The sequence below is a fragment of the Zonotrichia albicollis genome, chromosome 2, assembly GCF_047830755.1.
Source record: "Zonotrichia albicollis isolate bZonAlb1 chromosome 2, bZonAlb1.hap1, whole genome shotgun sequence".
NCBI lineage: Eukaryota > Metazoa > Chordata > Aves > Passeriformes > Passerellidae > Zonotrichia > Zonotrichia albicollis.
In genome coordinates, this window is record NC_133820.1 from 115,041,276 (window position 1) to 115,055,533 (window position 14,258).

Below are 14,258 nucleotides of genomic sequence, written 5' to 3' on the forward strand. Positions count from 1 at the left end.
GCCAGAAGTAGACAGGGGTGTAGTCCGGTCCAATGCCACAAGGAGAAACTGGGAGTCTGGCCCAATGCCAGACGGAGAAACTGGGAGTCTGGCCCAATGCCAGACGGAGACAGGGGTGCAGTCCGGTCCAATACCAGAATGCCAGAGGGAAAAACTTGGTGTTGAATCCTGGTCCAATACCAGGGGTGAGAGTGATGTGAGTCCAACCGTCTTAGTAATGAAGAACACCTGAAACGGGCTTTCAAACACAGGCATTAATGGTCTACTGTTAATGATTTTATCAAAACTCAGCTTCTCTGTTTAATGTTATCAGTAATTTCTCTTTTTCCATAGCTTGTATGTTTCTCTCATCAACTTCTACATACTCTGTATTTTGCAAGGAGTTGTATTTCTCAGCTAGCTTAACTCTCAAAGTACTTTTATTCTACTATTTTTTCTGTGTATTTAATTCACTGGTTTTCTGTTCTATTTTCAAGATCTTATTTATTTATCTCTTGCTTCTGTTTCTTACTTTTACTTACAGCTTAAATACTTCTTTCAACCCCTTACACTTTATCTCTTTTTCCCTTTTTTTTTTCTTACACCATTCTTTTACACAATACACTTCCTTCTAAGGAGATGTGGTAAAACTTGTAATGCACAATCTACATTACCTCTATTCTAACTCATCTATATTCACTCTCTCATTTCTCATTCACTTTCACACATTCCTCCACACCTTTAAGACACAAACTTATTGCTAGAAAATCACAGGTCCCTATACCCCCCCCTCACCTTGGGGTTGGCCCACAGGTCTCAGTATCTCTGGGCCTCTTGGAAGGGCCCTGACTCTGGTTGCCTCTGGTGCACATTCACCTGTGAGGCTGCCTGCGTGTCACTCATGCTCTCACAGCTACGGCTCCCTCACACATCTCAGGAGCACTAGTCTGGTTTACAGGTCACACACACACACACACACACACACTTTGGTCACAGCCCCCACCCCACCTGCCCGGGAAGTTGAGGCTGACTTTTCTTGTGACTCACTCTCACACACACAACAAGACAACAATAAGGTACCTTTTCCTAAAGTGTAAAGCCCCTGACCCTCTACTCATCACCTCTAAGGATTTTCCCTAAATTATCTTGTTCCCTGGCTATTGCCACATCGAGACTGAGCTTTCTACAAAACCTCCTGGTATGTCCTGGCTCTCCACAGTAATAGCAATGTCTTTCTCTCAAAGGGACTTGAGGTGTCTCTATCCCTCTTGCACCTGACAGTACAAGAGGCCTATCCGTGCCTCCTCCTGGTGGTGGTCCCGCCCACCCTGCACTTTCTCTAGCTATAGCAACCATGATCTTAGCCTTGGCCTTTGCTTTTTCTTCCTCCCTCCTTAAATACACCTTCAATGCCTCTCTTAATAACTCATTAATGTCTCTCTCTTGCCAATCTTCCATCTTTTCCAGTTTTCTCCTTATATCAGGCCAAGATTTGGTAACAAATTGGACTTTTAGTAGCATTTGACCTTCTGGGGTGTCTGGGTCTATTCTAGAGTACAACTGGAAGTTCCGCCTTAGGCGATTAAGCCAGGCAGCAGGAGCTTCCTCTTTCTCCTGTGTGCCCTCAAATGCCAATTGGGTGTTAGTTCCTTTGGGAACTGACTCTTTGATCCCCCGTATTATCAAAGACCGATATTCCATCATGGCCTTCCTCCCCTCCTCCTGGTTAGGGTTCCAGCTGGGATCTGTTAGTGGCAATTTCTGTTCGCCTGATGGCACCTGGGGTCCTGGACGGTTATCCTTCTCCCAAATTCTTATGCTAGCCACCCTAATCATCTGGACCTCTTCTGGAGAAAATAATATACTCAGGATGGAATTCATCTCCCCCCAAGTGTAGATATTTGGACCTAGAAATTGATCCACTTGGTTAGCTATGCCCACTGGGTCCTCAACTAAATGCCCCAACTCTTTCTTGAATCCTCTCACCTCAGAAGCAGTTAGGGGAGCATTCACAAAGCCAACACCTCCCACTGCTCCTCCCATAGGGACCTCTCTGAGGGGAAAGAGTCTCTCTGCCTTAGAGGTCTTGGATCTGGTACCACAGTACAGCCCATCTTCAGTTGCCAAACTACTTTGAGGGATATCTGGGTTACCCTGAACTTTCTGCCCATCAGCAGGTGTATTTGCTGATAGCTGTTTATCGGGCGAGGAGACATTTGTGCCCCAACTAGGAGGAGGTAAAGGGACAGCAATAGGAGGGGGAGAAGAGCCTGAGTGAATATTAAGTGGAGCTGGAGAAGGGGTGGAGAATGCAGCAGGTGGAGTAGGCACTTGTGGTGGTGCAGAAGGAGCTGGAGGGGATACTGGGTTTATCATAGCGGAAGCTGAAGAGGTAGAAGGAGGAGTTTGAACAGGTGGTAGTGAGATGGCAGCCGGGGGAAGAACCGGACCTGCCATTTGAGGTGCTTGAAGAAGAGGATTATAAGGTGGAGGGGCAGAAGGAGGCAGATAATCCAGGGGATCCCATCTTTTCCTATCATCCCCTCCTTCATTCCCCTCTTTCTTCCTCTGTACCTTACAAATTCGCACCCCTTCATCCCCAACAGCGCTCTTTAACCAGCAAGCTACATACAATAATTGCTCAGGATCAGTATCTCCTCGAGCTGTCAGATAATTATTTAATTGTTGGCACATCCATTTATCCTTCGTCCCACACCAAGGCCATCCTCCTTGTAACTCTAATTCTGGCCACACTTCCATACAATAATGGATCATTTTAATTTTATCTAATCCCTCCGTGGCCTCTATAGAATCCCATTTTACTAACAGTTCTCCTAAGGGACTATTGGGAGGTATGTCCCTCAGTCTCTTACCGGTCTTTTTACTATTACACCCTCCCATTTTACAGGTCTTAACAGTAAAAAATCCCAAAGGTGCCTTTACTGACCAGTAATTTCAAAAAGAACCTTCTTTGAGGAGCTTCAGCCTCCTCCACTGAAACTTCAAATTTCTGCCTGATGCTCAGGACTTTATACTGAAACAACTGCCCAATCTCTTGATTGCCTAACTTTCCCCACGTCAGGTCTTACATCTATCGGGACTTGAACACACGAAACCTCGGCCTAAGAATCCGGGTCGTGCCTGACTCCCTCAGTCAGGAAAAACAACTGCCTGATTTTTAGTTTGCCTAACCCGCCAATTTTTAGGCTTCACCGTATCAGGACTTAAAAGCAAACCACAGCCTCCTTCGCTGGGGTTTTTGCCTGGTTCCTGTGCCAGGACTTACTTTTGCCTGCAGGGCTTATGAGCTACCCGAATCCTTCTCGGGACTGACAAAACCTTACGCGAATCCTTCTCGAGACTTACAACTGCTACCCGAATCCTTCTCGGGACTGACAAATCTGCCTGACTTCCCTCTGTCAGGGCCTATTTTGGGTGCGTGCCACTCATACAAATATTCCCTCCACACGCCCGGAGGGGGGGGGCCCTTTATTCCCCCTTGGGAGACGACTCACTCACGCTAATTCCAAGCTCCGCCCCCTGTTCCCGGCCGGCCCCTTCGCAGGAGTCCCTAACCGCGGTACTGAGAGGTCCGCTCTCGCTTCGAAGGTCCGGCTGCCGGCCTTCGTCTCATTCACACACACACACACACGTCTCCCGCTCCCGCCACCGGCTTTCTCACCAATCCGGTGCTCCGGTGCTCCTCTGCGTCGCTGCTCCTGAGCCGATCCCTCTGGTCCTGGTAGCCAGCTGTCCTGAAGTCCAAGATGGCCAGTCTTGAGTCTTCTTGCGGCGTGGCTATTCCGGACGAGCGCCCCCAGCTGAAATAAACAGGGCCAGGAGACTTCTTCTCCTTTATAATGCCTTTATTAAAAGTGATCAGCTCAGGATTGGGCGGCTCGGCAGGGCTGCAGTCCCCGTCGCGTCTCCCAGGGCGACTCAGAGGAGGAGGATATGCGCAGCTCCGTCCACTAGGGGCAGAGCTGGGGGATCCGGTCCTCGTGGAAGCCTTAGGGCGTGAGGTCCCCGTCAGATGTTGCCCCTTCTCGCTTATCCGGCTTGGTCTCTCCGCCGGGGACGACTCTCCTGGTCAGGGCGAGAGGGACTCCGCATCTCTGCAGGCTCAGCACTTGGCTCCTCACACCCGGACATCACTTTAGTCTCTCAACTCTTAGGTGGCTCGTTGTTTTTAGGGTTTTCTCGTTGCATTTTGGAGTCGGGGTCCCAAAAGCATGCTGGTCTTGGAGTCACTTTGCATAACCCCCCCCACCCTCTCAGGTGTCTTCCCTATGCTGGGAAGAGAACACAGCCTTGGGGAAGGGCCATCACCCCACCCCAGCCAGGGCCTTTACTAATACAAAAGGGGTGATAAGCTACAATGACCCGTGATTACAATAACAAAGCACACAGAACCCTGGCAGAGACAGATCTGGCTGCCTTTTTGTAACTTTTTCTCACAAAAAAAATATTGACTGAATTTTTGTTCATAACAGGGAGGACTGCCTGCTGCCACGCTGCAGCGTCTCTTCTGGGTCCCCCATCTTCACATCCTCATCCGTGATGGTTCCCAAGGAGGTGGAGGGCTGGGGAGGGGATGTGGGGATGTTGCTGAGAGGCACTGTCCGTTCCCAGACCCCCTCCCAAACCCCAGTTCTGGACAAAGGGCTGCCTGACCTCCCCCTTCTGGCCCTTACCATGCTCTCTAGGGGGTAGCTGGTTTTCAGGTGGGGGGGGCGGGCCTGGTTCCGCCGCTGCAGCTCTGCAATGCGGTTCCAGTCATCCAGCTGCTCCGGCTCATCCTGGCACATGCCCAGCTTCATGGTGCTCTGGCCTAAATCCAAAGCAAGGAAGGGTCAGGGGGCTTCCAAGTAAGACCTGACTCCGCCAAGGCAGGGCAGAACCCCACAGCCAGCAGTCCCAGTGCCTTCCCCGCCCATACACACCGAGGCTGGAGCTGCTGGTCCGCTGCAAGCGCAGGGAGCTACGGGTGACTGGTCGGTAGCCAGGGAGGCCCAGCAGTACTGAATGGCCAGGGGTCTTCTCTGGGGAGGAGGCTTCCAGCTTTGCAAGGGTTTCCTGGGAGGGGAAGCTGCTGAGGGAGCGGGTGGAGGCACCTGAGCGCAGACAGCCCTTAGCAGGAGAAGATGTTTTTATGGACTGAGCCAATGGGATGTTCTTGATGCAGACCAGTTCCTCAGACTCTCCCTGTTTCTGGGTGTCCAAGTTTAGAGCAAATTTGGGGAAGAATCCCCCAAAGGAGCTCCGGTGGGAAAAGCAGATCCAATCGGCCCCTCTCCCCAACTGGTGTGGGAGGAAAAAATACCTCCTTGGAGAAAGGTGGAAAAAAACTGTTTATTAAACAATAAAACCAAAACAATATCAAACAATGAGACCCCTTGCCACTCTAAAAGAGATGACAAACTGAGAAAACCCCGTCCTCGGGTTGCTGCTCCCTCAGTCTCTGATCAGTCCCTCCGGTGCTGGAATTTTCGCAGGCCAGGCCTGGCCCGGTGGGCCGCAGCTGCTGGTGCTCTCCTGGGTGTTCAGTCCAGAGCAGTTTCAAGAGGTCCAAAGAAAAGGGAAAAAAAAACAGTCCAGGGAACTTCTTTGCCTCAGCTAGCTAACACTAATTGAAAAGCAAAAGAAGAGCTCTGTCCTGCTGTCTGTCCACAGACAACACAGTCAGGAGCAGGAATGTGGAGGAGTGAGTGCAGTGTCTGAAAACAAACTGCCGTGCTTCTTCTCCCCCCCCTTTGGTCTCTGGAACCCTCTTAAAAGTACAAAACTTATTATTCAACATAAAGAGAATGAGACGATTGGGGATAAAAGCATCATATAGTCAACCCAGGACATTCCACCCCTTAACCCCATATCGTCTGCTTACTGCTAACACTAATATAAATTCTAACTCTACATCTAATTCTAACTCTACAACCATTATACAGCTATACACAGACAATGGTAATAACATTCAGCAAACAGTGATATTTACACAGGTTTTATCCAACAATCAGATCTCCCTGAGGTACACATCCTGTTGTTCCATCTTTTTTGCATTATCCACCACGTGCAACCTGGTCCCTGAGCAAAAACAACCCCATGAATGGGTTTGTCTGTATTCGAGGCAGGATTAATCCAAACTGTCTTCCCTAATAAACCTCTGACATGTACCACTGGGACTTTGTCTCCATCTACTCTCTGCAAAGGCTCAGACTGGGCAGGGCCCACTCGGTTAGTAGAGCCTCGGGTGTTAAATAACCAGGTGGCTTTTGCCAAATGCTGCTCCCAGTTTTTGAAAGATCCCCCACCCAAAGCTTTCAATGTGGTTTTTAACAGTCCATTGTACCTCTCTACTTTTCCTGCAGCTGGTGCATGGTAGGGGATATGGTACACCCACTCAATGCCATGTTCCTTAGGCCAGGTGTTGATAAGGCTGTTCTTGAAATGAGTCCCGTTGTCTGACTCAATCCCCTCAGGGGTACCATGTCTCCATAGAACTTGCTTTTCAAGACCCAGGATGGTGTTCTGGGCTGTAGCATGAGACACAGGGTGGGTTTCCAGGTGGCTTCCAGTGGTGGCTTCCACCATGGTCAGCACGTAGCGCTTGCCCTGGCATGTCTGGGGCAGTGTGATGTAGTCAATCTGCCAGGCCTCCCCATACTTGTACTTGGACCACCGCCCACCATACCAGAGGGGCTTCATTCGCTTGGCCTGCTTGATGGCAGCACACGTCTCACAGTCATGGATAACCTGAGAAATACTGTCCCTGGTTAAATCCACCCCTCGGTCTCATGCCCACTTATAGTAGCATCCCTGCCCTGATGGCCTGAGGCATCATGGGCCCATCGAGCTAGGAATAACTCTCCCTTGTGTTCCCAATCTAAGTCTATCTTTGACACCTCTACCTTTGCAGCCTGGTCTACCTGCTCATTGTTTTGGTGCTCCTCATTAGCTCTACCCTTGGGAACATAAGCATCCACATGGTGGACCTTCACAGGCAGTTTCCCTACCCCGGTAGCAATGTCTTTCCACTCTTCAGCAGCCCAAATTGGTTTGCCTCTATGCTGCCAGTTAGCCTCTTTCCACCTCTCCAGCCATCCCTACAGGGCATTGGCTACCCTCCATGAATCAGTGTAGAGGTAGAGCTTTGGCCACTTCTCTCTCTCAGCAATGTCCAGGGCCAGTTGAACAGCTTTGAGTTCAGCAAGTTGGCTTGATCCACCTCTCCTTCAGTGGCCTCTGCAACCTGTTGTGTGGGGGCTCCATACGGCTGCTTTCCACTTCCGGTTCATTCCCACAATGCGGCAAGAACCATCAGTAAAGAGAGTGTATTGTGTATCTTCTGCTGGCAGTTTGTTGTATGGTGGAGCTTCTTCAGCCCGTGTCACTTCTTGTTCCCCTTCATCAGCGAGACCAAAGTTTTCACCTTCTGGCCAGTTTGTAATTATTTCCGGAATCCCAGGGTGATTCAGTTTTCAAATACGGGCACGCTGTGTGATAACAGCAATCCACTTGCCCCATGTGGCATTGGTGGCATGGTGGGTAGAGGGAACTTTTGCTTTGAACATCCACCCCAATACTGGTAGTCGGGATGCCAGGAGGAGTTGTGCTTCAGTGCCTATTACCTCTGAGGGGGCTTGGACTCCTTCATAGGCAGCCAAGATTCCTTTGTTGGAGTATAGTGGGCTTCAGACCCTCTGTAGCTTCAACTCCAAAATCCTAGGGGTCAGCCTCAAGTCTCCCCAGGCACCTTCTGCAAAAGACTCCAGGACAAGTCATGGTTTCCGGCTGCAGAGTAGAGCATGTTCTTCACATCTCGTCCTATCCTGACCGGGTCAAGGGCTACTGCATGAGCAATCTCCTGCTTGATCTGTGCAAAGGCTTGTTGCAGCTCAGGGCCCCAGTGGAAAGTAGTGTTCTTATGGGTGACCAGGTAGAGAGGGCTCACGATCTGACTGTATTCGGGACTATGCATCCTCCAAAAACCTATGGCCCCTAGGAAAGCTTGTGTCTCTTTCTTGCTGGATGGTGAAGACATTGCTGTGATCTTGTTGATGACATTGGTGGGAATCTGACGCCGTCCGTCTTGCCACGTCACTCCTAGAAACTGGATCTCTTGAGCAGGTCCCTTGACTTTGCTCTTCTTGATGGCGAAGACAGCTTTTAGGAGAATCTGGATAATTTTCTCCCCTTTCTCGAACACCTCTGCTGCTGTCTTCCCCCACACAATGATGTCATCAATATATTGCAGATGTTCTGGAGCCTCACCCTTTACCAGTGCAGCCTGGATCAGTCCATGGCAGATAGTGGGGCTGTGCTTCCCCCCCTGGGGCAGTCGGTTCCAGGTGTACTGCACGCCTCTCCAGGTGAAAGCAAACTGAAGCCTGCATTCTGCTGCCAGAGGAATGGAGAAAAATGCACTGGCAATGTCTATAGTGGCGTACCACCTCGCTGCCTTGGACTCCAGCTCATACTGGAGTTCCAGCATGTCCGGCACAGCAGTGCTCAGGGGTGGAGTCACTTCATTCAATGCACGGTAGTCCACTGTCAATCTCCATTCTCCTTCAGATTTACGCACAGGCCAAATGGGACTGTTGAAGGGTGAGTGGGTCTTGCTGACCACCCCTTGGCTTTACAGCTCTCAGGTCATCTTATAGATGGGGATCACAGCATCTCGAGTGGTTCTATACAACATTTGGTTGTCGATGCACTATGGAAGTGGTAATTGGCACCTGTTGCTCTTCTCCTGTCAGGCGTCCTACTGCAGATGGATTCTCAGACAACCCAGGCAAGGTGTTCAATTGCTGGATGCCCTATGCTACTACAGCTGCTATCCCAAATGCCCACTTTAGTCCTTTTGGGTCTTTGAAGTACCCACTTCGAAGGTAGTCTATGCCCAAAATACATGGGACCTCTGGGCCAGTAGGATGTTTCTTCCACTCATTCCCAGTCAGGCTCACATCAGCTTCCACCAAAGTAAAATCCTGGGATCCCCCTGTCATGCCAGCAATAGAAACAGACTCTGTCCCCACATGTCTTGATGGGATTAATGTACATTGAGCACCAGTATCGACCAAAGCTTTGTACTCTTGTGGGCCAACGAATCCACACAGACCAGAAAACACGGTTTTCCCTGGCCTCTACCTGGCTAGAGGTAGGGCCCCTCTAAGCCTGGTTATTCTTCTTTCCCTGGGCATATGTCTTGGATGTTCCTTCATGGGGATCAGACAGGTCATCACCATCATACCTGGCCGTTCGGCTACGGGCAACTGGAGCTGCTTTCCTTTTGGTGGCTTCCTTCAATTCACGCACCCGTCGTGCCACAAGAGCAGTAGGTTTTCCATCCCACCTCCCCATGTTTTCTCCACAATCACGCAGGTAGAACCTCAGCTCAGCTCGCGGGATGTACCGTCTCTCACCATTTGGGAGACATCTGCCTTGGATACCAGAACCTCTGATCCGTACTGCCGAGATTTGGAGAAGGTCTTCTTCAATCTCCTCTCTGAGCTTCTTATGATTCTCCGCTATCTTGTCCTCTAAGTTCTGCAGACGTGTTTCTACCGCTGCGATTCTGGCATGTGTTTGGGCCATGTACAGCATCCGCATATGCTTGGAGCTTCCTTGCCATGTCAAGCACAGTCGCATCCCTCTCATCCCTCTTCATTATGGCTAAGGCAAAAGCATATTCATGTGGCCCAAGTCACAAGTTTTCATCACATCACAGGCATGCATGGTACCAAGTCTGGGTTCTTAGTTGTCACATCATCTGAGAAGATAATCTCGGCCACTGCCATTTCTCTCAGGTGTTGGATCCCTTGCTCTCTGGTCTTCCACTGAGTTTGTTGCATATAAAGATCATCTGCACACAGGTATCTTTGTGCAACACTTTCCAAGACCCATGACCAGAGGCTGCATGGATTAGCCCCCTTCATCATTTCTTGGTTGATGACAGGATCCTGTGACAGGGATCACACATGCCTCACTTCAGTGCCGTCCAGAATTGTAGCCTCGCCTGCAGCATCCTAGAGACAGACTAACCAACTAATTATGGATTCATCAGGTCATCAGGTGTAATCCTTCCCTAAGCCATGAAGGTCCTTCAGGGAAAAGGACTCAATATTTGCGTCTGATCTTGCACCTGCTGCCTGGACTCCTGATTTTATGTCAGGAGGCATTGAGGTTCCTTCTCCTGCATCACCATCATCATCATCATCCACTGGTCAATTAGTTTTTTCTGTGCATTTCCCACTTCTAGTACTGGTAGCAACAGCCATGGGTTTAGATGCTGGCTTAGGCTCACTGTCTGGTCTGGCTGCTGGCTTCGAGCCTGGGCTGTTGGCTACAGCTTGAGTGACTGGGATAGCCAATTTATCTCCCTGCCCCCCTGCCTCTGTCTGCTGCCCTACACTATCTAACAAAGGGCGATAAGCATAGGCCAAGGCCCAGCTTATTGCAATTAGCCTTTTCTCCTTAGAATTGTCATGGCATTTCTCTTTTAGGTATTTGCCCACTTCAGTTGGGTTCTGAATTTGTTTCCCGTGGAAAATCCCAGTCTACAGGATTAGAAAACTCCATCAGGGTTTGGCCTATATTTTCCCATTGTCCACATCACTCAGGATTTTTCACGCCTGCATCTGCTTCTGGATCAGGGGTCTCACCAGCTCCTCTGGATATCTCAGCCCTCATTCTAGAGAAGCTGCAGACCATATAGAGGAAGCTTACCAGATTAAATACCAGAAAGACGTTCTCTTTAGCATTCAGGGGAAACTGAACATTCTCAAAAAGTGACATAACCAATCCAAAGGAGAAGAAGGAAAGGGAAGGCTGGAAAGTCTCATTCTCGGCTCCTCCTCTAATAGACTGAGTGTAATTACTAATAAATTCCCAAAACGTACTACTGGAATTGGGATGCAGGGTAGGATGAAGAAACCATAAACCATACATATCGTAAACAGATGCCAGTATCTTTGTAAACGCTTTATAAATCATTATCACCTAGGCCAGCACAACAGCTATTCCAATCCGTACCCCTCTACCGTAAAAATTACTTCTTATGGACAATAATCCTAGTGACCAGAAAGGTATTGAAACCTCAAAAAGGTCTAGAGCCCAGAGCGACACAAAGGCTTTCACACCCGGAGACATCAGGGATTCAAGCAGCATGGCTACTAACTGCTTTAACAACAACAAACACGCAATTAATAGAGTTTTTTCCCACATTTTCCAGCCCCACACTGGGCACCAATTCATGTATTTGTCCAGATTTAGAGCAAATTTGGGGAAGAATCCCATCTGGGTTTAGGTTGAACGGACCTTAAAGCTCATCTCCTTCCACCTCCTCCTTCCCTTGGCTGGGACACCTTCCACTAGACCAGGTAGCTCTAAGCTGCATCCAATCTGGCCTTGAACACTTCCAGGCATAGGGCAGTCACAGCTTCTCTGGGCAACCTGTGCCAGGGCCTTGCCACCCTCACAGAGAAGAATTTCTTCCCAATATCCCATCTAACCCTGCCCTCTGTCAATGGGAAGCCCCTCCCCCTTGTCCTCTCACTCCAGGCCTATGTCCAAAGTCCCTATCCAGGTCTCTTGGAGCCTCTTTAGATACTGGCAGAGGCTATAAGGTCTTCCTGGAGCCTTCTCCAGGCTGAACACTCCCCACTTTCTCAACCTATCTCCAAAGCAGAGGGACTTCATCCCTTGGAGAGCTTCTGTGACTTCCTCTGTCCTTGCTCCAGCAACTCCATGTCATTCTGACATTGGGGCCCCAGAGCTGGAAGCAGCTCTGTAGATGGGGTCTCACCTGCAGAGTGGATCAGAGGGGCAAAATCCCCACATTGCACCACTTCCCACTGTGCTGGGGGGGATCAGCTGAGGACATGGCATTTCACAGTACAGTACAGAGGAGAGGGTGGCTCCAGCAGGAAGTGGCAAACAAGGAGGGCTGTGCACTGTCACTGAGCAGCCAGCTCTTGGTGTGTGTTACCTGCTTCTTTTGGTCCTTCTGGATTATCTCCAACTGCTCCACCCACAAGCACAAAAAGTAGAGGTGAGTACACAGCTGAGACATAGGCAGTTTTTCATACAATCACAGAGTCATTTAGGTTGGAAAAGCCCTCTGAGACTGAATGCACTGCCAAGACCACTACTAAACCACATCCACGTGTCTGTTAAATCCCTCCAAGGATAGGGACTCTACCACTGCCATGGGCAGACTGTGCCAAGGCTTGACAACCCTTTCAGGGAAGGAATTTTTTCCTAACAGCCAACCTAAGCTTCTCAGACACAACTTGAAACTATTTCCTATTGTCATGCCACGTGTTAACTGGCAGAACAAGTTACCTGGGAGATCCCCATCTGGCTGCATCCTCTTTTCAGGGAGCTGTTTCACCCTTTCAGGGCAGAGACAGTCCCCCCCCAGCCTCCTTTTCTCCAGGCTTAGTTCCCCTCCCAACTCTCTTAGCTGCTGCTCATCAGACTGGTGCTCCAGATCATTCCCCAGCATTGCTGCCCTTCTCTGGAAGCACTCCAGCACCTGAATGTGACAGTCCCTTTCACACCTAGAAATGTGTCCCACACCCCTAGTCCCTGTGCTGAGCAGGACATGGATTCAGGGGTGTGCAGAAGTTTGAACACATCCCTTTTCCAGGAGGGCACCTCCATCCACATCCCTCCTGCTGGGAGTGCAATCCCTACCTGACTTGTCAGTCCCTGCTTCTCTTCCAGGAGTGTCCTGGTTTAGGACAACTTGGTAGAGAAATTCCAAAGGAGGGCCCCTCCAGAAAGCAGATCCACATAGCCCCTCCCCCCAACCAGTTCAGGAAGAATTCCTCAGAGACAAATGGAAAGAACCTCCTTATTTAACAGGCACAGCACCCCCAGCACACAAAATGAACAATACCGGATGACACCACTCTGAAAAAGACAAATTCAGAAAACCTCACTCGGATGCGGTTGGTCAGTTCTCAGTCCCTCCGGTACTGGGGCAGCTGCTGCAGGCCACAAGGTGTAAACTCTCGGTGTTCCCAGGTCCCAGTCCGGAGCAGGTTCAAGATGGTTGAAAAAAAGGAGAGGAGAAACAGTCCAGGAAGAAATTTGGACTGCTTAGCTAAACTAGCTAACAAGCAGAAGCAAAAGCAAGCAGAAGCAAAGCAGAAGCAAGAGCCAGAGAGAGAGAGAGAGAGAGAGAGAGAGCAAAGCAAAAAGCCAAAAGCAAAAAAGTGAGAGCAGCCCTATGTACTGCCTGTCTCTGTGTCCCTGATAAGAAAAACTCAAACAAAACTTTCACTCTTCAGAGCCAGTCCTAAAGGCACAGAACATATGAAAGGGGATACAAGCATCATAACGTCACCCTATGACATTCCACCCCTTATCGCCATATCATCAACATCACATCAACTCCCACACATCATGCATGTATTCATACAAAATTTCCATCTGTTCCCCCAAAATTTACAAGCAATACCCATCACATGTGATGCCCTCATCACATTCCCACACTGGACCACTGAATCCAAGCCCTATACTACAGAACTGCAGGATTCCCCCCTTTCACTTTACTCACTTATAGCTCCATGTCATGGTTTGACACTGGCACAATGCCAGTGCCCCCATGAGAATACCCTCTCCCTGGTGTCTGCTGTGAGATGTGACCAGGAATAAGCAAAGCAGGCTCCTACTTAGAAATAAAGAAAACTTTATTAACTAAACTACCAGAAAATAATTAAACTACAAGGAAAGAAAAAAAAACACACAAGGAAAACCTTACAAAAGCATTTTTCTCCTCTCCCCACCAAATTCCAATACAATAAATCTCTCAAATCACCAACTCTTGGTCCTTCACCACCTTTTAGAATACTCAATCCTCAGTTCATCAAGAGGAGAAGGAGTCCTTCTTTGTGCCATGGGCTTCCTGTCACAAGTGGCACCACCCGGAGATCATTTGCCATTGTGACATCTTCTTTCCATGCCCAATTCTCTCACCACTGTGCATGGACCAGGGCTGCTTCCAGGGTTTCCTCTTTTAAGGATGCTTCGTCCCACTCCAAAGAAGGCACAGTCTCAACTTTGGGACATCTGTCCCTCCCATATTTTTGCACCCCCTGGGGCCGAGGGGTACCCACACTGAACCCTCCTGGCTCTGGGGCATTACTCCCCCTGGATGCAGTCTCTGTATCACAACGAAACATGGCTCTGTCCATGGTGTCCTGGGGTGACGTTATGATGCTTGTATATCCCCATTCATCTGTTCTGTGCCTTTAAGACCAGCACTGAAGAGTGGA

The 14,258-nt window shown here is 49.5% G+C and overlaps 1 protein-coding gene across 1 annotated transcript; it reads right to left on the reverse strand.

Annotated features, from left to right (window-relative positions):
- Nucleotides 1-3,857: 3,857 nt before the first annotated feature.
- Nucleotides 3,858-12,481, reverse strand: LOC141728303 (nuclear mitotic apparatus protein 1-like). Its single transcript, XM_074536211.1, has 4 exons — nt 12,319-12,481; nt 4,923-5,093; nt 4,674-4,810; nt 3,858-4,562 (listed from the first exon to the last, which is right to left on the reverse strand). Exons 1-4 carry the CDS (start codon nt 12,479-12,481, stop codon nt 4,464-4,466), a joined length of 570 nt encoding a protein of 189 aa, XP_074392312.1. The 3' UTR covers nt 3,858-4,463.
- Between the last annotated feature and the right edge of the window lie 1,777 nt (nt 12,482-14,258).